General features: G+C 38.6%; 1 protein-coding gene across 13 annotated transcripts in view; it reads left to right on the top strand.

The window, feature by feature from the left end:
- Positions 1-27,970, top strand: part of ROBO2 (roundabout guidance receptor 2) — a 625,032-nt gene that overhangs the window by 546,634 nt on the left and 50,428 nt on the right. For 5 of the 13 annotated variants that reach the window (XM_054047097.1, XM_054047036.1, XM_054047118.1 and 2 more), the window contains exons 16-22: positions 342-513; positions 7,704-7,886; positions 10,049-10,075; positions 17,736-17,778; positions 19,305-19,432; positions 25,619-25,900; positions 26,247-26,372. In XM_054047097.1, the coding sequence (XP_053903072.1) occupies positions 342-513; positions 7,704-7,886; positions 10,049-10,075; positions 17,736-17,778; positions 19,305-19,432; positions 25,619-25,900; positions 26,247-26,372 (961 nt within the window). The remainder of the gene's footprint in view (positions 1-341; positions 514-7,703; positions 7,887-10,048; positions 10,076-17,735; positions 17,779-19,304; positions 19,433-25,618; positions 25,901-26,246; positions 26,373-27,970) is intronic. The other 8 variants (XM_054047134.1, XM_054047101.1, XM_054047109.1 and 5 more) reach the window with 3 other exon arrangements.

Raw genomic sequence — 27,970 nt, 5'->3', positions numbered from 1 at the left:
GGCTGGTAAGTGGGTCCTTGGAAGATAGTGGCAGTCTTTCTCTATTCCTGCACACTGGTTGGATCTAGGGCTTTAAGATAGCCCCCTTATGCTGCTCTGTCTCTTTTACCTGGTGTAAAGAGGCCAGAGCAAGAATGAGAATTTTAGCCATGTGTAAAGTTAAGCACGTGCATAAGTCTTTGCAGAATCAGGCCTAAAAGTTTAAAGGAATTTAGCAGTTGCATTTCAACATATCAATATATATATTCCCAATGCAGTATATTAATATACAATATTTGTGCACCATTGTTTGCAAGCATGATTATTTTCATATTGTTTTATTTCTCCAATTCCTACCCCAGATCTGGTGCCTAGGTAATGAGACTCGATTTCACATCAACAAAACAGTAGATGCAGCCATTCGCTCTGTAGTGATAGGTGGCCTATACCCTGGTATTCAATATCGAGTGGAAGTTGCAGCAAGTACAAGTGCAGGTGTTGGAGTAAAAAGTGAACCACAACCCATAATAATTGGTAAGTGATTGTCTCCTCTATTTTATTTTACCTGTTTAGTATTTCAGAAAAGCTTTCATAAATCACTTCTGAAAGCATAAAAATCCAGTGGAGCAAAAAAACAAGGTGCAATTCAATTTGAGCTATCTAGTTAACTTTAAATGTACCACTGCCTGCCAACACTGCCTCTTCCTCTTTTGTATAGTTCTCACAGCTAATAAGATGAAATAGTTCTTCCTTTCCTGAAACATATTAAAAAACATAGATTATCCTGCACAGCTGATTTAATATTTTATTACGAATTTACCACTCCTGCAGGTTGACAGATTTATAGAACTAGCTCTCTTATCCTATTGAGATGCTTGTAATATTGCCTTATTTGAGCTGCTGCTGCCCAAGGCACTGTTAAAGTTGGTTTTCTGAGCATTTGAAGTTTAGCATTTTTCAGCTATCCCAAGCAGATGGGCTTCCTTCTGCCAAAGAACAAGTGGCCTCTAGTCCAACTAAAGAGAAAAGCTGGTAGTATCATCTCTTTCCTTTGAAATTACTGTTTCTTATTAATGGTTTCCATACTCAATTAATTTCATGACCTGAGGAAAACCTAGAACCTTATCCTTCTGAGATTCTTCTATAACATAAATTGGGGGTGGGGCAGGCAACTGAACAGATCTGAATTGAGCTTTTTTGTTGTGGAGCTGCATTAAAGTGCTTCGAGTATAGGGATTTGTTTATTAATTTGATCTATTTGAACTACGGCTTTGGGCCAACTGTTAATGTTGCTTTAAAAATGTGTTATTTCTAAAAGAGTACTGGGATAAGGTTTTGTAATCTCCTCTTCTATTTCTTATACTGTGCCTTTAGGACTCTTGACAGAGACTACTGAAAATGTGGAAAAGTGGAAAATGTAACTAAAGCAATGTCTCAGACTTAGAATGTTCATTTGAGTTGGGGTGAAATTCACCCTTCAGAGGAAAGCCAGCACAAGACCTAGCTCCCACTTAAGACTTATTTAAGCTTCATTTTAAGTGGTTAATGACATTCACATTACAAATGTATCCTCTCAAAAGCAGGGCAATACAGAAGTTTAGATTTAGTTTTTTTTTCTTGTATTTCTTTTTGGAGGGGGAGTCTGAAAAAGGAGATTAAGATAGATCTACCCTTAGGGTGAGTCTACTCATCGAAGCTTCATGGGAGTATGTATGACAAGGAAAATAATCTTGCAAGACTGAAAATAATGAACTCAGCTATTACAAAAACCTTGGGAAGGGTACTAGATATGAATTTGGGGCCTCTCTTCAAATGATCTCTACCGAGAGACTGACCTTTCACTTTTAGTTCATTACTTTTGAACAACCTGATTTTTGTATGAGGTGTCTCTTGAAGTACTGCTTTAAGGGTTCAATCCTTCAAGGTGCTGAACACAAATGGTGCTAATCCAGCATAGCATTTAAGCACATGTTTAACTTGAAACATTTGAGTAGTAGTCCCATTACTCACTTGCGTCAAGTTAAACATGTGCGAAAGTGCTTTGCTGGACCAGGGCTAGAGTGCTCAGCACCTTGCAGGACTGAGCCATCAGTCCTTCCCTGACTCTTACAAAAATGGTTAATATACCCCAGAGCTACATGGAAAGATATGTTTCCATATTTGTGGTAAGGCGGTGGAAGAGACATGAGAATGTAAGTACATCATAAATCGGAAAATGCCAGTTGGAACTTAGAGACTTTTCATTTATTCATTGTTATACTCATTATGTCATTTAATTCTTACTTTAATGATCCCAGAATATATGTCTCAACAATTTTGTCTGGTAGCACTTTCTGCATATTTAATGCCCTTTAGATGAAAAGTAATGGATAAGGTCTTTTCTGTTTTGATTTTGGTTCCCTTTTTCACTTACATTTTCCCTTTTGTATTCAGAAAGCAAGATACAGTTACTAGCAGTCACACTGTCTGCATCTCACTTTTCTTTAAATCCCATCTTTTTTCTATTGTTTATAGACTATCTTGATTTCCCTAAGATTTCCCTAAGAGATGACATGGTATTACATGATATTTTGATTGAGACACTAGAATAATGAAAAATCAATATAGCACACATTACATGGATTAAAAACTGGCTAACTGACAGGTCTCAAAATGTAATTGTAAACGGGGGATCATTATAGGTTGCAATTCTCAAATACTTATGTAAGTAACTTTACTCATGTAAATAGACTTTCCGGGGGACTTGATAACAGTTGTCAAATATGTGAAGAGATGTTATAAAGAGGATGGTGATCAATTATTCTCTATATCCACTGAAGGTAGAACAAAAAAGGAATCAGCGTAATCTGAGCAAATGTGATTTAGGCTAAATATTAGAAAAGACTTTCTAACTATAAGGATAGTTAGGCACTGGAATAGGCTTCCAAGGGTAGTTGTGGAATCCCCATCATTAGAAGTTTTTAAGAAAAGGTTAGACAATCACCTGTCAGGAATGGTCTACTTAGTCCTGCCTCAGTGCAGAGACTAGATGACCTCTTGAGGTCCCTTCAAGCCCTATATTTTGGTGATTCTATATTTTATGCCCCTGGGGCTACTCAAGTGAATAAAGTTACTCACATATGTGTTTTTGCAGGATAAAATGTTGATTACATTGGGAAGGAACCATAATGTGATTTTTTTTAAAATTATCTGCACAACTATGGTGCAGTATAAATAATACCACAGTGATATCTTACTTTGCCATTCTAATCACATATCCAGATATCTATAATAATTTTTTTTTCCCTAATTACATTAAAATACTTTCTTACTGTGATTTGTAATTACGATCTTGAAACTATACTTTGATTGCTTGGTCTAATACAAAGAAACAGTTATGAATTGTGTTCTTTCCATGAACTGTGCACGTGTCTTCAAACATTGCAAAGCTTCTATAAAGAAACATACGTCAAACTTGTTATTTCTAGGAAAAAAAACTAAAATTTTGCTCACCAGGATTGAGGATGCTAGAGAAGAAAATGTAGTTGGATTATAAGAAGAAATAATTTTAAAATAATATTGATTAATAATATAGCTATTCTTTCAGTAATCAGTTGGCTTGTTCATACTTACATTTTATAGTTGGTGTAATAATATGAGGAACAGCTGCAAACTTTCACAGTAATAGGTACAATCGAATCTGATGTGTCTAATTAATTTTTGGTCCAACAAATTAGTTTTGTTCTTCATTACTCTCCAATGGGAGGAAGACATATTTCATTATATTTTTGTCTGCAAGAACAATGGAGCGTTACAGGTCACACACATCCCTCATATGTGTTCTAATTAGTAGAATTGACAGCATTGTTATAGAAACACCTGCAGTATATGAAATAGTACATTGATACCTTGGATGACATATATATTACTTTTGATTAAATATCAGATAAATATATACAAAATTAATGTAATTTGTTCCCCAAACTCCTTACAATTAGATTAATTTTGTTTTACGTCAATAGGAAACATGCATCTGTGTTCATTTACTTTTCAGCTACTGAAATCACAAAGCATATGTTATTTTGACATTTAAATGAATTATTACTTTTGCACATGTAATTGCTAAGCACTGAAGGGTAGAACAAACATCCAGGCTGCTAACTTAGAAGGTAAGTTGACCTAATTTGGAGACAGATTGCATCTTCCTCTGGAAGAGGCTCTGGCCAGGGATAAAGTCGTCTGAAAGCTCCTCTGAGGTTCTCCTCGCGGAGTTTCTTGTGCATCCACTACTCATGGAGGACCTGTTTCTGACCTCATTGTGAAGGCAGAATGTCCAGTCCAGGGCTTAAGGTTTCTATAGGGAAACAAGATTCCTTTCTGTAACCTTTCTACCAGGTGGTGGCGGTAGCAACAAGGGCTATGTTCATATCTAAGGGTTCCTCTTAACATTACAAAACAGAATCAGCTCGAGCCCCCACCCAGAAATCTGGGGAAACTAATCATCATGCCTGGGTGCTTCTCCACTTGCATGCACATTGTCTGTGTATAACAAAATAAAATGTATATTAAAAGGAGAGGGAACACAGTAGTAATTTGGGAAAACACCCCAGTGATGATTCAAGAGCAGGCAAACCATAAGTAAAATACCTTCCCCACAGTGTAGTGGGTGGTAGTCCTTTGTGGTGTAAAAAGTCCAATGGACAAATGTCCCTTTAACACATCTCTCTCCTTTCCCTTCACTGCATCCACGCTCATGATTTGTTGTCTGAGCTCAGCAGAGTCACAGACTCCAGAGTTGTGATCAGATGAGTTCACCTCCTGCCAGTAGGGATTGGGGAAGATTGGGTTTGAGTGATGCCTCTGCCTGCCCACCACTATCACTACCACAGCTCCTGCCTCACCCTGCTCCCTTTAGCTGGAATGCTGGGTTCTGATGTTCTGCCACTAGCTCAGTCCTCCTGCTTCTAGTGATTTCACCAGGTAATGGAGAACCTCACTGCTGCTGCCTCTTCTGTGTCGTCTTTCACTGCAGCACTGGCCCCTCACCAGGTCTAAGGCTCAGCCATTTAGACCAGCTTATTAATGATTTCAGCTGTAGTGATCACTGGTAAGATCAAGGACTCTGTATGGATAGAAAATCATCTCTTTCTTTAAACACTGGAGGAGAAGGGTAAAATGGTATCTAAGAACCTTTTAACAGAGCCTACACTACCAGATACGAACACCTGTCCCGACCCCTTCTGACTTTCACTTCGATTTGGCATCACTATCCTCCTTAGCAAGTGAGGTTATAGTTAGGGCATATTAAATACAGGATTTTTTTTTGCCCTTTAATTATATAATAAAGATAACATTTCATTATCCCTCCATCCAAGACTTAATTTTAACCCAAAACAGCCAAAATTGATCACTTTGGCAGAGCAGGTATTTTTGCTAGTCACACAGTAGATACAGCTATAAAAATATGGTCTGCTCCTGAGGTCTTTCTCCCCATCAGTAGATGGTAGGGAAGAGCTCATTCAGAGCAGTGCCTTACCTTTCTTTGGATTCCTGGACTTCTATTCAAGGAGCCAGCATGTCCAAAGTGTTCCCTTGGCCTTCCTTTTTCCATGGTTTCTTCAGGAGCAGCGCTTCCATTGCCTCACCACATCCTCTTCTGGCCCTTCGAGTTCTTGAGGTACACAAGGAGAGAGGCTCATTCCTTTCTGGCCCTGGAAGACTTAACTCTATGATGCACCTAAAGAAGGGTTCCAAGGGCACCAAAGACGAGGAAAACATCTGATGGAGCCATTACTCCCTCTCATCTTTTCCTTACCCAGTGGTTTCCACTGAGTATTTGGCCTTCGTACCATATAATGGGTGGGAAACACCGGGGCTTTGATAATTGGCCGGATAAAATTTAAAAGTTTTGGAAAGCACTGTGGCAGGTTTTGTAGCCTGTGGTTTAAGTTTCAAATGTATATAAAGGAGGGTGCATGTTGCCCTCAGCCATAATCAGTCAAGGGCTTTTCTCCCTTGACTCTACTCTCTGGTGTTTCCTAAAATTCCCTGTTTTTTCTTCTTTATAGTACAATTGTCAGTGATTTTTCAACAAAACTACTAAAACCAAGCCAACATCCAGCATAACATTTGAACTCTTTGTTCACAAAGGCAGACAGTCAAAATTACTAAATATTGATATGAGTAATCAGATAGGGAAAAAGCATAATAAAATCACATGGATTACTACCAGCAGTTCCAGCAACACAATACACTACATCATATTTATTAATAAGTAACTTCAGCCACCTCTGAATGAAGTATAAGGTCTAAACCGAGCTTGTCACTAAGGCATTGCTGCAATTGACATCAATGACTGAGTAAGGGGTGGAGGCTCTGACGGATAGAGTATGGTTAGACAAGTAGACCATAATAAAGTAAAGGGGACTCTTATGTTCTCTGGACTTGAGTCTCATTTATTAAGGCCCCATTACACTGATTTGGCAATGAAAGGGAGCATTAAAGGGGATATTACATTTACATCCACTGCAAAGCTGCTGGAGTGGTGTAAAGGAGCATTAGTGGGAATAAGAATCAGATCCTTAAAGTCTTTTCTTTCTTGCATTGACTTTAGCAAATGACCTTGTTTGTTTACTTTAGACTACAGCCAGTATGCTGACACAGCAGCAGTTGTGTTCCAAGAAGTGTAGAGTGAATTTAACCATTGCTGAATTATAGAAGAGGAATATATAAATGTTCACAGCAAGGCATAATGCTACAATATTTATAACAATTTGCCTGAAATAACCACTTTATTGCTACAATATTCTACATTTGGGATAGGTTCTTATAATTTGTTAGTTCCTGTAATTAAGAGTCGAAATATTTGCTTTTTATAATACGGTATTTGCAGCACTGAATCGTCTCCTCTACATCTTAAAAACACTGTAACTAGTTTCATGAATGGGGGCAAGATATGTCTATGCTCTAAATATTAAGGTTGGATAATTTTGGCATCATTTAAAAAACCCCATACTGAGTAAGATGTTCTACACCAAACATGTACAAGGTTACTATTCATATTTTTTGTAGAAAATGTTATCTGATTTTCATATTTTTATAACTGCTCAATTTTTGAGTCTCTGGCTCAGATTGGAGAGGTGTGATATTTTTGAAGAGAGTTTCTAATAACTGAGCAATCACAGTGTTTGTCAGTTCTGGAGCTACACACTTTGGCATTTGTGTGACGTCCATCCACAGATAACAGTTTAGATTAGGGGCTTGTTATCAAGCCAGATACTGAGCTACCAGTTCAGTTTTAAAAGCAGGAGAAAGAAAATGGGACATATGTAGGAAGTCAATAAATTCCAAATCATTAGATACAATCAAGACAGCATATAGTCTGTGTTTCAATCACTTTGTCTCTTTGTCTCTCTTTGTGGTATTCTGCTTATACCCATATCAATAATATTTCACAAAAATTGACTGTGAGCTGCCATCTGTTAGCTTATAGGGACAGTAGTATAGTAGATTTTTTTCAACATATGTTTGAATAACTGCAATGAATTGTAGGTTCTCTTGCAGGAAACGTTGCCTTCAAATCTGTGTTTGAACACCCTATAAATCCACACCCAACTACCTGTATCCCACCATGGAAAATTATTTTGAAGCACAGTACTGTTGTTTCTTTTCCATTTCAGGTCTCTGGTTCTTGGTTGCATTACAAGTACATTATAAACATGTGATATTGACTTTCCTTTGTGCAGGAGGTCGTAACGAAGTTGTCATCACTGAAAATAACAACAGCATAACTGAGCAAATCACTGATGTTGTCAAGCAGCCTGCCTTTATTGCTGGCATTGGTGGGGCATGCTGGGTAATTCTGATGGGTTTCAGCATCTGGCTGTATTGGCGAAGAAAGAAGAGGAAGGGGCTGAGCAATTATGCTGGTAAGAACAGTAACTATTTACTACAAACTTGTCAGGTTCTATCATGAACAGGACAGGTGCTATTAGAACTAATTTAAAAAACCCAACCCTAACAATGCTGGTTTTACAAATAAAGGTGGAATGGATGAATGCCGTATGCCTGTTTAACGTGTGCTGTAAAAGTGCCAGTGTATGAGAAGCTTTAAATGCATTGCTCTGGACCACATTTCATCATTACTGTAAGACAGTCTTTTACATCTCCAGCACATCTAGCATAACAAAAGTACAGAAAGGCTTAACTGTATCTCTCACCCAACTCTTGTTGCAAAAGGCAGTCTTTCAGTGTTCCCAACTCTAATTATGAGCTAGATTGCGAACCAGACTACATAACCACATGACAGTAAGAGGGAGTATGAATCCCCCACTAACTTCACCACTTTACTCCTATGTTTGCCCCAGACTTTGGGTTTAGGCACCAGGGGGACCAGATGTCCTGATTTTATATGGACAGTCCCAATATTCATGGCTTTTTCCATCCCCTGTCCCATTTTTCACACTTGCTATCTGGTCACCTTATTAGGCACATACAAGTAAGCAGAGCTACTCACCCACTCCCTCTTTATCTGGAGCTGGGGGCTGAGGAAGGAAGGAGAGGGGAATGGGCAGAGCATTGGCTCCATCCACCCCAACTCACTGGCGAGAGTAGCTGAGCCTGTACAGGGGAAGTAGTGCTGGTATAGTCAAGCAATAAATTACTTACTTGCAGTGGGTGAGAAGTAGGGTCTCAGATGTGTCTATGAAGCACAATGCCTCCTGGAGCTACCCCAGCAGTATGGTGCAGCTCTCACACACACATTTTGCTCAGTGTTCTGCCTACAGTCACAATCTAGCCTCAGAGAATTACGTTTGGAAGGGGAAAATAAAAATAAAAATTCTAGTATTTTCCCCATTTTATCAGGACTGGTAACACTCCTATAGCTGATATATCTCAAGTTTCCTGTGGGTTGTGGAGAAGTCAGATAGTTATAATAAAATTACATATGAACCTATTAAAAAAAAAAGAAGAAGAAAAAAAAACCACCTCCAACTTTTGGCCAATTTTACATGAAAAATAACTCTTAAAATATTGAGGTATTTTCCAGCTAGTTTCCTTGCCCAATATACTAATTAATTTTAGCACATTATTGGTTTCAAGGAGGAAAAGACCTTTCATGACTTGGCCCAGGTTAAGCACTGTTGGCAATTCACGCATGTTTATTGCTGGCAATATTAGCATGCCAGGCTAAACTCACTCCAAAATCTGGTTGATTTCTTATTAATTCTATAGAGTGTGCCTGAATGACCGCAGTGGTGAAGTAACATTATTTGTAGGCTGTGCTGTTTGCACATGATGTTTTCTTTCTTTCCTTGTAATTAATAATGTGTATATACGTGATGACAGTTTCTACTCTAAGAGGATTTGTTAATTCATGCAGATAGATACAGATTTATCTATCTGTCTATCTAATGAGGATAATTAACAGTAGGAGATAGTTACATTATTTTATCACTTTCTTACATTAAACTGATAACACATCAGGATTTTAGTAGTCTCATTTCCTTTTGGAGGTGTCATACCTTTTCATGTACTTCAAATGCACTAACTAAATGCATACTAAGCCTCATTTTTCCAGAGAAGGGATTTTGGCCTATGTCTATGTGAGTTGACATGGCACATTTTTGTGAGCAGTCTTTTATACTTTAGAAATGCAGCTTAAATTGCTGTTGTCTAATGTAGCTCATTCTTTCTCATGACGTTTGCAGCACCTAAACGTTATGTGAACATTGCATCGTGACACAGAATGACCATTATCAGAATTGTGAAATGCTGTATGCTCTTAACAATGAAAGCTTGTACAACATCATATTTCAGAACTCATCCTAATATTTATGATAAGGAGGATAGCATGTCCACCTCAGAACTAACTTCCATCAAATGTAATTGTCAAAATTCACTATTCACCTTTCTTCAACCTTTATTTCTCATTGGCTGCTGGCTGACTAGTGCTTAAAGCTCAATTGTTATAACCTGCTTTCGATTTTAAACTATAGATGAGTGACTTCCAAGGGAACCTTGTGCCCTGCAATTAGTGCTTGTTATCAGGGTCTGTAACTCACAATGTGTTTGCTCTCTTGTTTTGCAGTTCAGTCCTTCACCTTCACCCCTGCAGGTACTGTCCATTAGTCTGTCTCTTACCTCACCAACGTGCCATTGCAATCATTAGCATAAGTGTTTATAATCATAGCAGGTATACAGGTATAAAACCAAGTGCAAGGAGAAACACTCCCATTCCCCATCTGTTATAATAATGTGTTATTGACTCTGCTAGTGATTTCAGAAGAAGGTTACAATCTACCACAATTAACTTCTCTTTCATTATAATTCTGCATACTTCTTACTCATCCAACCCTTCTAAATTATGCAATTTTGAAAGGTAATTTTCAGGGCAATGCTTGAACTAACATAACTACGATAGACAGGCATTAGTCACAAAGGGCCAAATTTTGCTCTTGAGGATTCGTGTATTTAACTTGCAAATTTCTGAAGGCCTCTGCACCTGGCCAGAGAAGCAAAACTTATCCCAGATTCCACTCTTCACTTTACATGAATCTGCCTCTGCATGGGGTTTTCAGATCTGCACTTATGTCAAACCTAGCCAGTGATTAACCCATACACACACACTGATACACTAGATAGGTCTTTAAGGCATTTTAAAGCTTTTTATTCATTGAAGCATTTGCCTTTGTTCTGCCTGTCCAATCCACAACCAACTTCATGTTATCGTTTTTTTACAAGGCGTAACATACGGTAGGCCATTATCATGAGTGTGATTAAAGTTATGTGAAGAATAAACGAACTGTGGCTGAAACAGCAGGTTGCAAACAGCTTTGCCAACATATGTATGGTCAAGAGATACAGTGTATCCAGTTAACTGTAATAATTAATACAAATAATTGACCTCAATTCTCATATCTAAGCATGAGTGTCACAATCCCAAAAATTATTACATTATCCCCATGCACTACAGTGTACGTGGCCAATGTATTTCAATCTTTTCCAGTATAAGTGTGCAACATTTTGTGGCATGTAGTACACCTCTCAGTCATACCTGCCAAATGCCAAGAATTTTGACAAGGGACATTTTTCCAAATAAGTTGGGGGCTTGTGGGCCACTGGTCTCCCAACTACTAGTAGGCCATGCATGCCTCTCAGGGAATTTTAGGTTATTTTCTCTTCAAAAAGTTGCAATAAAAAGTGGAGTAGAGCAACCTAAAACTCACCAAGAATCCTCCAGCAGCCCCAGACTCCTGGCTTTCTTGAAAACAGACCTTTAAAATGGTGCTTCTGCTTATCCTACCATAATTCCTCCCCCTTTCCCCCGTGCTAATGGGTCCACCCCCTTTCTCCATTGATCACATTATGCTCATTCTCTGCACTCCCTGTACAGTTAGCTCCTCTCCCTGCTGCTCATTGGAACCTTCCACTGTTCCCTTCTTGCTGCTTCTCTCCAGCTCTGTCTACCTTTCAGCCATCTCTGGAGTTGTATGCAGCTCAGCAGGAGGGCACAGCTGGCTGCTGAGAGAGGTGTGACAAGGAGGAGGAGGAGGTGATACCACCTGCCCACACAATCTTTATATCGTTATTAGGAACAACTGTACCAAAGAGAAGGTTTGAAAACTCATGAATGGCTTAGCCAAAACAGCACTATTGGCATGTTTGTTCAGATAAGAGTAAGGCGTGGCACAGCTTGACAGACAGTGACCACAGCCTGAAATGCTTTTCTCATTTCATTGGGAGGCACAACGTGAATGCTTTAAATCCTAATCACATACTACCGTATATCAGTAACTTAGCTCATGTGTGTTCTGAACACATTGGGCTAGATGCTGATCTCCCTCATAATGAGTAAATCCAGTTACTTCAATGAAGTCCATTTACACTGGGAGAACGAAGATCAAAATCTGACCCATGGTCTTCAGAAACTGTCACAATTAGCACAAAAGTGCATTTGGAGATTAGCAAAATCTACTGATTTATGTCCAGACTCTGAGTTCCCCAAGAAGAGTCTCAAATCCGCATCAAGTTCCTGACAGCATGAATTTGGAGTTGGTTATATGATCTACAGTCATAAAATGTTTAAATTTTCACTTAGCCAAACACCTCCCTGTTTGTACAGATCTGAGAAGACTCAAGTCTATAGGTTGTTCCTTCCATAGTCAGTTGTAACCCATGTATGCTAAAATAGATTCCAGGGCTACATTTTTAGGCAGGCTTAGGACCAAATTCACCTTCATCAGAGGTGAATTTCAGTTGAGTTACATTGGAGGTGAATTTATCCTAATATATTTGTTTGTGAAAGAAGCACATTTTTGCTCAGGCCAAACATCTGCTTTCTTCATGAATACATATAACATGAATATCTGAATATGTAATAGTACTGGTCAAACTGTTCATTATGTATATTTGTGATAAATTTAGATTTTTGCTTTGCTTCATACATAGAACTGGTTGGAAAGTTTTGAAAAAAAAAAAAAAAAAAAGAAGGAAGAATATTTTTTTCATTTTTTTTGTGACCATCTTTTTTTGTTTTCCAACGCTATTTGCAAATTATTCACAAATTGACACTGATTTTTTTAAATGGTATGTATTCGATATTTGAAAATATTTGCTAAATATATGAACTGATAATTTTCTGACTATGGGAAGTTTGTGAATTGTTCACTTGGACTATTTGCTATTTACGTTGTGTGATTGGCCATCAGAAAGGTATTGTTTCTGCTGCATGACTGAATCACTGACATATTTTAATCAGAAAAATAACAAATAGCAAATGAAATGCTGCTGCTACATAGTTGGGCTGGAGAAGATTAATCTGTTGGGCTAACACTTAGGTAACTTTCTGGATTTGTGAACATTTTCACATATTCACAAATAATGAATAATATGACCTTATACATGCTTTTTGGTTATTTACAGTGGAACAGCTGTAATATGTATGTAGCCTTCTGGTTCACAGGCCACCACTTGTAACAACCCCTTCCTTCCCCCCACCCCTGCATGATTCATCAGCAGGGATTAAACCTGAGACTTAAAGCTCTAAAGGTATGAGTGTCTACCATGTGAGTGAAATAAGTGACTCCACTAGCTGGGAAGCAGTAGTGACATAACTGGAACCAGCGGGTTAAATATATATTCTTGGAAGATGGCAGTGTATCAGCAAAGCAAAAGCTGGACTCAGGGGTCTGTCAGAACCACAAATGCATGATTTATTCCTTATTTAGCAATTGGCAGTGCAGATTGTAGAGGACAATTTGGCCTGACATGTCTGTGCACATTTGACACCCTCTAGAAGAGCAAAATTGCTGCTATGCACACTGAAACTGAGTTATACACCAATTTCCTGTTTTTCATGTTCACCCTCTACTCACATTCCCCAGATACAAACATGCAACACAGGTTTGCACATGGCACAAAGAAGGGGAGCTGGCACAAAACAGGTATCCCTTCTAGTACAGTATGTAAGTTCTTTCACTCCCATCCATTACAATTCTGGAACAGAACTGATTCATTTAGCAGGGAAAGTTACAAATGTGTCATCACATTTCTACACAGGTTTCTGTACAGTAAATGCACATAACTCCTGTGCGGAAACAGGAGAGACTCCATATATCCATGTATCTTTCATGTGTCCTCTGACTCATTGGTGTGCCAATAACCACTCACTTGAATACTCAAGGTGTTTTCAAAAATGGACAGGCCATCAGCCATGCAAGGAAAGTAAATGTGTATGTTCAGTTATGAGTAGGTAAGCTTATTTAGTGATTAGTGCCCTAAGGGATTAAAGATTTTGTGAAACTTAATAAATATAAACAAATTAAAAACAGTAAATTATGGGATTCTAAATGTTTCATGCATAATTCGTAAAATTGTTAGAGGAGTATAAATTATTTGACAGAATCATCCAAAGGCAGGCAGAAGAGTTGATGGAATTTTTATACACTGATTATCTGTTCTGAGTTAATGCTTATTAAAAGAGGATTAATCCACATTCATATTTGAGGAACAGCTTATCAGGAAAAGGAATGAGACTTGGCTGGCAACATTAAAGTTTTCATTTGTGGCAGGAAAATGTGTCCTATTAGAGATAGGCACATAGAAAGCTTTCTGAAGCTTCTTGCCTCAAAATGTCAACTTACTATATATTCGTTTTTTTCCAGTTCTAACAGGCATGAAGATTAGGTTTAACCTTGTCAGATAATATTAGTAAATAGCATCGGTACTTCTTTATATATTTAAAAAAACATGCAAAAGCTCTTTTAACATATACTCTTCTTCATACAAATATATACTTTCTTTATATAATATAATTTCTTTACATTGTATGCAGTTTAAATGCACTTTGGAGTATACTCTGAATTTTTGCAGTTCTTGCAGTATAGTCTGGTGAGAATCCCTTAGAAATCACTATTCTTGTTTTCCCCCCATCTTCTTTTGAAAGCCAATCTCCTCCTCGCACCTAATGCAGGACTTCAACCATTCTAAGGACATATATGAGATACAGATAATGCTGAAAGATCTTTCATGCTTTCTCAATGATAAAAGGCAAGAGAAGATGGGTTGGGTTAGATTTAGAGAGACCCTCCTCTTCCTCCTCCCCCATTGCCCCTTGAGACTGTTCAGCATCGATTTGAAATGGAGACAGCCTGAATAAAGCCAGCTTGTCTGGGCATTTTGTTTTACATTGACATCTACAAGACTGTGTTGCACTAAATATGCTCCTTTTCAGCATTTAGACCTGTTTTGTAATTTCAGAAATCAAACTGCAGGCAAAAAATGCTGACAAAACAAATGACAGGAGTGATAAACAAAGTGCTTATTTTGGCAGCCTGACCATGTCTTTTGTGCCATTAGCTGCCTTTTCCTTCTCCTTGTTAACTCTTAGAGAAATGGATGTGCTCCTGCAAATCTGAGAAATACAAAATGATTTTGTGATCTGCCACTAATGTCCTCTGGTTTCAAAAAAAGTTCTACAGCCTTGGATAGGAGAGTTTAGCTGATCAGACGGAGCCTGTCGAACAAGAACAGTGACTGATATTTTCGTGTTCCACATTATGGGAAGGTTGTAGCCATTCCTGCATCAGTGTGCAAAGTGGAAGCAAGCATAAGGAGCGTCCTCTTTCCAAGCCACATGCACCTACGCATGCCCAGCCACAACCTGGCCCATAAAAAAACAATAACACTGCCATAGCTGTTTCTCTCTGATGGGTTTCTCTCTTTCAGCCAATATCTAGCGGTATCTCTCCCCTAAAGCACAAGGCTTTTATTGGATGGTCAGAAAGTGAGGTTGTGCGCAAGGACAAGGCAGGGTTACCACTAGATGCTAGTGACCCCAAAGGTGGGGCAAAGTGGTGGCATCCACCTGTCTTCTGTCCCAGCAGACTGCCGGCTTGCGGAGATCAACTACAGCTTAATACAAGTAGTGTAGGAGGCACGTCTTCTCATGATGCGCTCCCCAGCATGCTCAGAAGTATCCTGCATACTTCATGGCTCTGCAAGTAGAGCGCCTCTGGGGACAGTTGTAGGTGTGTTCTCCTTCTGTATTCCCCCCTCTAGCTATGGTAGAGAGTCCTACAAATATAAATATGTAGGTGACCAAAAATATTATTTTTCCCCATTTGTCATATTTAAAATTTCTCTCTCTCACACACACACACACAGAGTGACAATATTTCTTTTAAAATTAAAATGTTAATATTAGTCTGTAGCCTAAACAAACATATTCATTTCAGGTGTGAAATTAGTTTCAATGTAGACTATGTTATCCTAGAAGCCCCCTATAAAATACCAAACCAAATTCAGAAAGTTCATTATTAAATACATTAGTGGTCTGTTTCTGAGTTTATATCTTTGTTGCCTTGACAGAGATAGAACGTCTGGAAGAAATTGAGGATGTGGAAGAAAAAGAACATTAAATTAGCTTCTACTGATACATTTCTTAACAACATGTTTTGAGACATAGCCAGACAGCACCCATTTATTTGCATATTCACAAATGATATCCACAGCTCTTTAGCATTAGCTTATTCACTTTTTGCAGCGAGTGATACAATCACTTGATAGTCCATTAAAAAGCAACAGAACTGGAAAATAGTGTCAGATCAAGAGCTAATTAGCTGCAATGTTTTTAGCATGTGGTGTTTTTGTAAGCAGGTTTTTGTTTAATACTTCCCACGCTTTCAATTTTCTTTTCATTAATTGTTTCAGATTAACTCTTTCAAAATACAGCTATTAAATAGTCTGATGTGAAATAGAACTACAGTGGCTTTCCAGTAGAAACAGTAGTCCATTCTGTGGTAATAGATAATTAATCATCAACCCCAAAAGCCCTTCTATATGAGATTCCAAAGGGGTTAGTTTGATCACCATTAAATTTTGTTAAATGTGTATTGCGAAGCCCCTTAGAGAACTGATAAACTGGCAAAATATGAGGTATCACCAATATGCTGCTGATATCCAGATGTATGTCAACTTCTTTGCTAATCATGGCATTTCCATCTTGGTGCTGTATTGTTATCTTGCTGAGAGTGCAGTATCTGACAGAGATGGTTAAAGTCAGCCTAGATACAACAAAGGTATTTCTGTGTTGGTGGGGGTAACAGCTGGAGAACCTTGCAAATGCTTTGGTGACTGTATATATATTGATGAAGATGGCTACCCTAGGAAGGTGATCAGAATTCCTTATTTGGAGGTTATTTTTAACTAAGCTGACCATGGAACTTCTTTCCATCTGAAATTACAATCTTCATTCATAGATGTGGATTTTGTTCAAGGTCTTCAGGATCTAGGCTGGACCACTAAAATAGTCAGCTGTAGGGCACTTTAATTGGAATGATCTCTGAAAATCATTAATAGATTATTGCCACTGAAGGACCAGGTCTGCTCATTGGCCTTGTTTCATAATACCTAGTGATTTCTACGGTGCATTAATTGCACTTGCTGTTCAGCAAGTGTGCAGCAAAGGTTGGCTTAAAATTACTATATAAAGGAATTAATAACATAGGACCACAATATAGGACCGCCTATATTGCCCTACATTTGAAAGCAGCTCCTGAGAAATGGGGTTTACAACTGTGGGCCATCCTGAAATATACCCCTGTGAATATACGATGGGGGCAGGGATTTTTCTGTGAAGGGTCCATTTATGGATTTCTAATACGATTCATATACTTCAAAGTGTATCCTTGGCATCCTTCAGTGAAAGACTGAAGGGATTTCCCCCCATGTAATGTTGATGTATTTGCGTTTGTATGTGTGATGTTTTTATCTTGAATGTGTGAGAGAAGAGAGAGAGGATTTATACTTGTTTTTCCTCCACTATAATTCTAGCGGGACTGCCACCTCTTTGCATTTATCCTATGGGACAAAATATTTGTGTGGTGGCATTATGCTGCTGCATCATGACACCGATATCATTAACATTCCAGTATAATGTCATTATATACTGAAGCAGAAGCATGCCAGGAAAACACAATTTCACCACCTGATGTAGTCTCACACACCAAGTCACGTCAGAGGACCCATAGTAAATTCAGGATTCTTTAGCCATCCTGCAATTTTAGCTTACAGGCTATAGGGCAGATTGATTTAAATCTGTCCAGTGGATGCTCTCAATGTGGCATGTTTCTCTTTCTTGGAACTGCTGCATTATATTTTGTTATGATGCCCAGAGGTTTTAGTCTTGAGTGGTGAAAACTCTGATTTTTTTATTACTAATTATTACTAACTGATTTTATTTTCCTTTCCTGTGTTTTTTTTTTAAACCCAAACAGTCACTTTTCAAAGAGGAGATGGAGGACTAATGAGCAATGGAAGGTAGGTTTGTTGTTAAAAAGATCTATTTCCATCCTATTTTCTTTTTGATTAGGAACTTGAACTTTTCTATAGATAAAGGACTATTATAATAAAAGATCATTTATAAGACTGACAAGTCTAGGAGGAATTAAATGGCTTACCACAAGGTTTAATGATCTATCTGTTGGGCACTTTAGAGGAATCAAGTCCAGATGTTTCATATCTCCCAGATGCCCAAGAAGAAATTAGTAGTAAATATCACAAGGAATGTGTTCATTTGTTACCAGGATGTTTATTGCATTAATTAGACATTAGCAAATGAAGTTGCTGTTGTTTAAGACTCCTTATTGGCTCCCACTAAATTGCTGTGAGTGAACAATTACACATAATCGATCACAAAATAAATGATTCATGGATGATAAATAGGTTGTAGATTGATGGGACTGGATTCCACAACTTTGGCTACTCAATTGAAATTGATAAAAGCTGATAACAAACCCATATATCCTCATCTATTTTCTCTTTGCCAATATGGAGATTGTAATTAGGCCCTGGTAATAACTTCCAATCTCCCATTTAATCAATATTTTAGCAAAAAGAGATTAGGCCTAATGAGAGCTAGTGGATGTGGCAAGAAAACTGCTGGATCTTCTTATTGCCGTTTCCATAGAAACCCATGTTTCTCTTAGGGATTGTACCAGAAGGGGTCTATCAGAAAAACTACAATGATTATAAATGTTGCTTCTTCCTCATAAGTGTGCTAATAATCCGGAAAACCTTCAGAACTGTGGTTTTCATGTTAAGAGATTGATTTTCCTTGCAAAACACAAAGCGCTGGCCACATTTGCCATGCTGAATTTCAGGATAGGGCCACATTATTTATCCTGTGCTTAGTGAGTGCAGTTTCTTATGGCCAAAGTTCTCTTCCCTTTTTGAGATATCCAACAGCTCTCGAAGTTTAATATTACAAAACTATGAAAGCATGCTGTAGTCACAGATAAAAATACTGTTGTGAACTTTCCATTAATCCCACTCAAACCTATTTTCCTCTAAACTATACAAGAGTACTCAAAGAAAGAGCTACCAGCCTATAGATGACAGATGTACATTTGGGATTCAAGGAGTGAAGAAATAGTAGCCCAAAGTCCTGGAAATGGCTGATACAGAGCAGTCATTTTGAGTGATTGTTCCCTTGAAGTGGCAATTTATCATTCAACCCTTGTTTAGAATCCTTCCGTGATACAGCCTACTCCCTGTTTCAGACAGACAACAGAGTTCATTTGGATTCTGGCAGAATCACGACTGATGCCTAGTTCCATTTCAACTGCCAAAGTTATTTTGTATACAGCCTTAATTAACTGCCGAAGGTCTTTAAATCATGAAAGCCTACACAATTTTAATTTGAAATATATTGAAGTCTCCTAAACTGTTTCTTACATACTGTGGCAGGAGAAAAATGATACAATCTCTTCGATCACAATCTTGTCCAGAGTTGTCCAACAGACATATTTTCATGTTCATTTCCTTTTTTTTTCATCCTGCTTCAGTCGACCAGGTCTGTTGAATGCAAGTGACCCCAGTTATCCTTGGCTTGCAGACTCTTGGCCTGCCACCAGTCTGCCAGTAAACAACAGCACTAGTGGACCCAACGATCTTGGGAATTTTGGTCGTGGAGGTGGGTTTTACTGAGTCATGTCATCATGCAGTGAATAACGCATTTTATTTTCACTTTAGTTTGTTTTTCATATTGGGTTCTGTTTTGTGCACGTGCATATATATATATTGTGGGGAGGTTATTCATCAAAGAGCCTTAGCAGTGCTGTAAAATTGCTACCTAGTACAATACATTAAAGCATAACAACACTGCTAATTAGCAATATTTGGGTTTTATCCGCATTTTAGATCACTATTTCCAGTCCTTATATGTCCTACTCATATTGTTAAATCTATCATAGAAACACCAATAGTAGAGAAAGGGGAGAGAGGTGAGGTGTGGTCTGTCAGTCTGAGTGTAGCACTTGGAGCCGAGAGCTCCTGACTCCCACCCCAGAACTGCAACGGACTGTGTTGCCAGAAGCAAGTCATTACAGCCAAAACTTTCAGAACTAGTCTCTTATTTTGGCTACCTCGATATTTGGGTGTTCAACATAGACTTGATTTTTAGAAGTGCTCAGCTGCCTCGGGTTCCGTTGGCTTCATCTGAAGTTGTGGGTACTCTGCAGTTCTAAAACTCAGGCCCAACGTGTCAATTTAGCATCCAAAATCACAGACTACTCTTGAAAATGTTGACTTTCACCTCTCTCACTTCCCCAGTCTGTAAAATCATTGTTGTTATTACTTTAATTTCAGTATTACTTCTTACTGTGGCAAATTAGGCACTTCAGTCATAGAGATTAAAACGCTAAGTGGGAATGTAACAATTCCTATCAAACCAGAGTGTTGAGGATTAATTAGTTATTTCATGTTTGTTAAGCTCTGTGATAAGCACTATATACAAATTATTTTTTATGTCAGGGTGGTAAAAAGCACAGTTCTTTCTGTGTACTATGGTTGATTCAAAATGAAATGTTCATCTGCTTTAAAGGTGACTTGTAAAGAAAATAGAATTATGTTTGTGCCCATTTTCTGCCTCTTTAAACATGGGGCTAGATAGTGACTTAAGCTATAGCCCGGAGGGCAGCATCACCTCAGAGGAAGCACACAAGATATTCTCCAGGTGCTGCTCCTTTCGTATGAGGGCAGGACTTAAATTCAGCTGGAGCTGTCCAGAGTGAAGCGCTGGTAAATATTTTAGCCTCACAGGGCTAAAGCCCCAAACCCCCTCGCCCTGCAGCTAAACCCCGCAACCCCAGCACCTCCCCTGTGCCCACCGTGGGGGCTGAAGCCCCGAGTCATGGCACCTCCCACAGAGAATGGGAGGGATGTGGTGGGCTCTTGGAAATACTCTTATTTAAGTCCTGTATGAGGATGAGCAATCAGCCCTATAGGATGGTGTAGCGGGGACAAGGAAATATCCTCACCTCTTTCTCTACCGCTTTTGGAGGAATGGGTCATGTGGGAGAGCAGGAGTGAGCAAGGAACTTAGGAATGACAGTTGTGAGCAGCTTTTGAGCATCTCCACAGAGGAGGAATCTTGTTGCTCAACTCTCTACCCTTGCACAGCCTCATTGGAGGGCTGTTCTCACTCAGGGCCATAATATATAAAGAAAGCCTCAAAGATTTTTTGAGTGATGGGGTTGTTGAGGAGAGAGGTAGTGAGAGGGGAGCTCTTTGACTTTTTTAGGGTCTTTTTTGTGCTGTGGTTTCATTGGAAGCCCTTTTGGAAGGTCTCAGGCATCATTACTTTTGAGTGTTGACTCGTTAACAAAGAGAGCTTTTCTCTCAAGTGTTTTAGTCAAAAAGGTGTTAAAAAAAACACAAAAGACTGAGTTTTAAACATGCCGAATAATAATCACATCCCCTCTCACTTCCTTGGTTCTGTGATGTCATAATCCTACCAGTTCTCCTGTCTCCATAAAGCCTTCCAATGTAAAAAAGACCTGAATTTCTAATGTTAAAAAAATGATGGAAAAATAGAAGCAGAAATAAACCAAAGTGTGTCAAAGTTCCATCTGGAGAATCACTTCTTAACTTGTTTGTAACACTGTTTTGTTGAATAACAGACTCTGTCTCTCTGATACTACACTATGGCGCTGAACTGCATTAAAACACTTTATATTAACTTTCAATATAGCAAAGCTATCTTTAAGTATGTAAAAGAGGGCATGTCTATAGATAATATTAAGAGGACAGTGGTAGTATTATACATACATCTGCCAGCTTCTTGACTGCAGAGGCCCTGAAACTATGATTCTTCAGCATTTCCACATCTTTACATGAGCACCCATAGTACAAAAAATTAACATTTTCTCACAGCATTTGGCTCTATGGGCCCCAAGACTGGAAGTAGCTTTTAGAGATTTTTGCCTTCAATGGTGATGGAGCTGAAGGCCAGATTCATCAGAAGGACATAACATTTATTCTTTCAATTTTAGCAGCTAAATTGCATTCATAACTTGATGCTTCTGGTATCAGTCCCTTGATTTGAACCCTAGAGGCTGAAGTCAGAGGATGATACTCGCCCACTCTGGCGTGACATGAAGGGTCTCTAGACATCTTGGATGTGGCCAGAGGAGGGTTTCCATGTGTAGGAACTGTGAAGGATGGCTTTAAGGCTGCCTTACAAGAATCCCCTTGCAATCTCTGGTGTAGCAGGTGTGCCAGGGCAAGGTGCCAAGTGGGAGGGACATATTGGGGGCAGGCCCATATCACAGAATGCTGCAAATATTTGCTTTGGCCCCATACGGCAGGCTGAAGAGGCTGCTGTAACTCAGACAGGACTCCAAGACTGTCTCAATTACATGAGGATCTGCAGTGCAGGTTAGGATTTGGAGTGTTTTCAACAGAGAAACCTTGATTCTGGAATATGCTTTCCTCTTTGAGTATAACAACATGGAGCAAAATTCATTTCTTTTTTTAGGCTTTTCCACAAGAGGTATAGTTGAATGATATGAGTCTTGCTGTGATAGTGCTTGATTTTTTACTATATAATTACTTTGTGAGTTGACAATTTAATAATTCATGTGCTCAGCATGTGCATTTTATTGAACTAAAACAATCAATTTAAAAGAAATAGTTCTATTGAAAATTCCCAATATTTATGGGAAACTTTTGCTTCACTGGTAGTAAGACAAAGTGACAATTTCCAAGTACCAGGGAGGTGTGCACACTGACCCCCATATTATAAAATTTGCAGTGAAGTGCAATTCTACTTTGAAAAGTGACTGTATAAAAATGGTACCACCTTATTCAGCAGTGATCTGCTCTGTGCATATATTTAGAGTCATGTCTGATTATGTCAGAGATAAGTATATTTTGCTGTTTTTTACTCCTAACATCCCTGCAGCAGAGCCAACACAGGCTGATTAAGCTGGATTCTATTATTGTTGTACATCTTTAACAAAATTGTTTACTAATTTTTAATCCATTGCACCTTCATGGAACCATCTGAGGCAAGGTAGACTCTTTATTATTGTAAAAAGCAACAGAGGGTCCTGTGGCACCTTTAAGACTAACAGAAGTATTGCAGCATGAGCTTTCGTGGGTGAATGCCCACTTCATTCAGACTAACACGGCTACCCCTCTGATCTTTATTATTGGTGATGGTACACAAGCCAGATAGGACCCAGCTTGACTCTCAGATCTTCAGGCTGAGTTTGCAGGGCTGGTAGTTATAAAAAAAAATCTTTATAGCTGTAAACTGAACACTGAAAGTACATTAGACCCATGTAAGTAGATGCTAACTGCCTGATTTTTGAAAAATTAACTCTTGTTTTGCAATATGTGCTCTTCGTTGATTATATCTCACTTCTGTGCCCATAATTAATCTGTAGTCGTGGTAGAATTTAAGCCATTTTATATACCTGATTGTGCCTCACCAAATAGATCATTTGACATCTAAATCCTTTCACTGGTGCCTGCAAAAGTTGAAAATACAGATGAGCCCAAACCAAATCCTCATTTCCAAAACCTCCTCAATTTGTCCATATTTGACATTTGAACCCAGAATAGTAGATGTTAGTTATGTTATGTTAGTGTCTAGAGGCTGTAACCAAAGTCAGGGTCCCATTGTGGTAGTTGCCGTATAGACATACACATAGTAGGAAATAGTCCCAAAAAACAACAAATGACCCTGATTTTTACAATGCGTTGAACCAAAACCCCAGATCTGAGCATTTTGAATTTAGGAGTATTCATAATTATTATGATTCAAATTGTATAGTCAGAGTCCATGTCCAGTAGCTGGTAGTCATGTTATAAAGCAGAAGGGTGCTCGCATGTTTTCCATCAGTTGGATTCCACACTGAGTACTACTTTTTTGATCTTAAACTAATTAGAAAAAGAGCCATTTTTTAAATACTTGGCTCTGAGAGAGTATCATAAACTGAGCATGTTGCTGCCTATGCCATTGTACCAGTGACCTTCCAGGCACTTTTTCATACTTCAGAGGTGTTCACATTTAAACCTAGTACAGCAACTCCTCACTTAAAGTCATCCCCGGTTAATGTTGTTTCGTTGTTACGTTGTTACATTGCTGATCAATTAGAGAACATGCTCGTTTAGAGTTGCGCAATGCTCCCTTATAACATTGTTTGGCAGCTGCCTGCTTTGTCCATTGCTTGCAGAAAGATCAGCCCGTTGGAGATAGCTGGTGGGGGCTTGGAACCAGGGGGACCGGAAGCCCCCCATCAGCTCCCCGCTCCCCTAAGTTCCCTGTGCGGCAGCCTCCCAGCAGGCTATCAATTGCCAGCAGTTCAGCTGTCCCTCCCCCCACTGCCGTGTGCTGCTCCTGCCCTCTGCCTTGGAGCTGCTCCCGGGAGCCTCCTGCTTGTTGTACAAGGGGGAGGGGAAGAGGGTGCTTCTGCACCCTGCTAACTCCATCTCCATAGAGCAGGGGGAGACACAACTTGCTGATCTTTAAAAGGCAATGTACTTAGAGTGGGGTCAGCGTACTTAAAGGGATAATGCACATCTCTCTCTCACACACATACAGGTGAGAGTCTCTGTCTCTGTCTGCCATGCTGTCTCTCTTCCCTCCATTTGTGCTGCCTTGTAGAGTGTGAGGCTACATTAACAACAATGTGTTAACCCTTGAGGGCTCAGCTGTTCTAGTTCATCATTTAGCAGTAAGGCATTCCCTGGGAAATATCCCACTCTCTTCCACCCTCTGACTTCACCACCACAACCAACCTTCACAATCACCATTGCTGTGTACAGTATTAAATTGTTTGTTTCAAACTTATGCTGTATGTGTGTGTGTGTATATATATATATATATAATATAGTCTTTTGTCTGATGAAAAATATTTCCCTGGAACCTAACCCCTCCCCCCCATTTGCATTAATTCTTATGGGGAAATTGGATTCGCGTAACATCATTTCACTTAAAGTCACATTTTTTAGGAACATAACTACAATGTTAAGTGAGGAGTTACTGTATTCTGCTAGTAAGTGTCACTGTGAAATTTCGGAAGGAGAAAGAATTTAGATCTAAATGATTAAAATTATAATTCTGCAATATGTAAAATGATTCAGCATGTGGAAAAGTGAGCAGATATTTTGTTTCCAAGGTTTAATTTCAATCTATACATAGTACAGTTTTTGAACTGAGTTGTTCTCCATTTCCAGCAGTGTACTGTATCATTATAATTGATTGATCACCTGAATCTCTAAAGTGTAGCTGAAATCTTGTCACATTCTGAAATGACTTATTCATGTCAGTTTTCCTGTATTGTTGAGATGAAATGTCTTGTTTATGTTCTAAAATCAAACCAGATAAAGTGACGGATAAAACTTTAGAAAAATGCACTTTGTGCCCTGAAAAGAATTACTTTGAGAAGCCTGGGCATTCATTCAGTAGTTTTGTTAGATATTTGCAGGGAGATGGTTTCCTCTGTGATTTGTAGATTAACTTCCATCATTTCCCTAAAGCCCAGATAGTTTCATTGGTTCTGACATAGAACGAACAATTGAAAACATTCTTCAGTAGTGAAATATTCCAAACTTCACTTTCACAGTTGAAGGTATGGAAGAAAAAAGATGGTTTTAGGCAGTGAAACGTGAAGGACAAGTGGTAGGCCTGTCACAGATGCTGATAGCTTGGCAATGGTTGTACATCATCTCCCCTTCGTTGGCTCATGGACCCTGTCTCAGCTGAAATGCAAACGTGCAGAATGACACATTTATTTTTCATCTTAAACCTTGATAGTTTCAGGCTTCCTGTGCGTCACTGATTTGTTCCATTTCCCTGTGCTCACCACAGATGTGCTGCCACCAGTGCCAGGCCAAGGGGATAAAACTGCCACTATGCTTTCTGATGGAGCCATTTACAGCAGCATTGACTTCACCACCAAAACTAGTTACAACAGTTCCAGCCAAATCACACAAGCTACACCATATGCCACTACGCAGATTCTGCATTCCAACAGCATCCATGAGTTGGCAGTCGACTTACCTGATCCTCAGTGGAAAAGCTCAATTCAGCAAAAAACTGACCTCATGGGATTCGGTTACTCTCTGCCAGACCAAAGCAAAGGCAACAACGGTGATTCCTGCTTTTATTTTCCTGAGTCTGTTTATACTGGATCTTCTGTGCATGAATTAGAAAATTGTAGTTTGATTTATTATTCATATTTATCTTAACTAATAACATGCACCTTGCATGCATACTGTTCTTTACACCATCTCAAAATAAATTGTTCTGTGCTTTAGTCCTCTTTGTCTGACCATAATCTGCAGCCCATCTATATTTCCATTAGGACAGGCTAGGTAAAACATTTCCCACAGTCCCACCACATCTGCTTCTGACTTGCTAACTGCATGTTCTGCATGTGCTTATGCTGTAAACTAATCACATAATGCCACTATGACCTTTGCCCTTTAACCCTTAGCCTTACTTTACATCCCTGACTACCGATTGGCTGAGGGATTGTCTAATAGAATGCCACACAACCAGTCACAGGATTTCAGCACCACCAGCTCTCACAACAGCTCAGAAAGAAGTGGCAGCCTCTCAGGTTGGTTTCGTTACAATGTGTGTAAAGAGAAGTATTTGTGTTTGTAAGCAGCTTGCTCTGTGGTCCTGATTATAACCATGAAAGAGAGATTACTTCAATCACAATTTACAGTTAAATGTTGTGTCTGTCCATTTAGACTTCACTGAACGTGTCATTGTAGTCTATAAAAACATGCTTTTACAAAAAAAAAAACCATCTTATTTGTCCAGGCTGCACAAGAAACCTATTTAGAGATAATAGGAAAATCTTTCTAGACTTTGTATCTTTCAGTATGATTGGAAATCTTACTTTGTAACATTCTCACCCTTCTAATACAATATTGAATTTATTCTCAAATCAGTCTTCACTTTACAGTACAGATTATCTCTGTTGAGCCTCATGAAGAGGTTAATATTTTTGTTGAATCATTATTGGATCCCAACTCCTGTGAGCCAGGTTATAAATTTTATATAAACAGAGCCACCAGAAACAGCAAAATTCTCAGGTCCATACAAATCCTCAAGATGGTTGGTATTTCAAAAATTGTTTCAAGTCTGCATACAAACATAATGTAAATAGTATATGTGTGCTGCATGCTATATTGGAAACATAACACATTTTCACTGAACAACAATGAATGTTGTTTCTTTATAAATACTCTTTAATTTTGACTTTGTTAAAATAGTATTATTGTAAAATTATGCCATTTTTAAAGTAAAAACAAAATCAAAAAACTTGCACTTAAAGTGAAAGTATGTCATTACATTTAAGCACAAAAGGAAAGAGTTCCAGGGATTTTAACTAGAGGTACATATTTTTTCTGAACCTTTGAAATTCTGTTATAAACTGAAGCAACCATAACAATACAGATCAACTTTAGAAATGGTTTCTGTAGGTCAGTTTTAATGATGATTCAAAATAAATGTTGAGCTCATACAGATATAACTGTTGGCCTGTAATTTAAGTAGCCAAAAGTATTCTCACATTTTACGGGAAACAATAACTGATTCTAGTTAGATGAGGAAATAAGCTTATTGTGTTGGCAAAAAGAGACTGTGGTATTTTACATGTTTGTACTTGCTCTCTAATCTGAGATGCATTGACACGTATCTTAGAAAATTAGCTCCTCTCCATCCATATTTTCAAGTGCAGACATTTCTATGCTGAGATATGAGTCAGTATGTGCTAGGTATCAGAAGACAGTATAAAGCTTTTAGATGTGTTGCTGGTACTGAAATCAGTCCAACTGGCAGATTCTGTTCAAGGGCTGGATTCATTCAAATATTTGATTGTAGAATCACTGAAATTCGAGGTAAAGAGACCTTTGAATTTCTGGCCTGACTGGCATGGAGAAATAAGACTTGTAAGGAACAATATTCAAACATAGACTAGACATTACATTCTAGTTCTCTGTTCCTGTGATCAGGCACTGGAGTACTTTTGCTTATAAAGAATGAGGAGAGGACAAATCCCTTTCCACAAAGAACCATGTGGCCCATATCCACAAGGATCACAGTAATACAAGTTCCCTCCCCACACTCTCCTTCTCTCTCCCCAAACATCCTCCCTTTCTCCATACAAGTCATATTCTCCTCAAAGCCTCATATTATTTCTCTCCC

The sequence above is a fragment of the Malaclemys terrapin genome, chromosome 1 (genome assembly GCF_027887155.1).
Source record: "Malaclemys terrapin pileata isolate rMalTer1 chromosome 1, rMalTer1.hap1, whole genome shotgun sequence".
Taxonomy (NCBI): Eukaryota; Metazoa; Chordata; order Testudines; family Emydidae; genus Malaclemys; species Malaclemys terrapin.
Note: the sequence above shows the minus strand (reverse complement) of the source record. Positions and strands in the feature narration are given on the sequence as shown.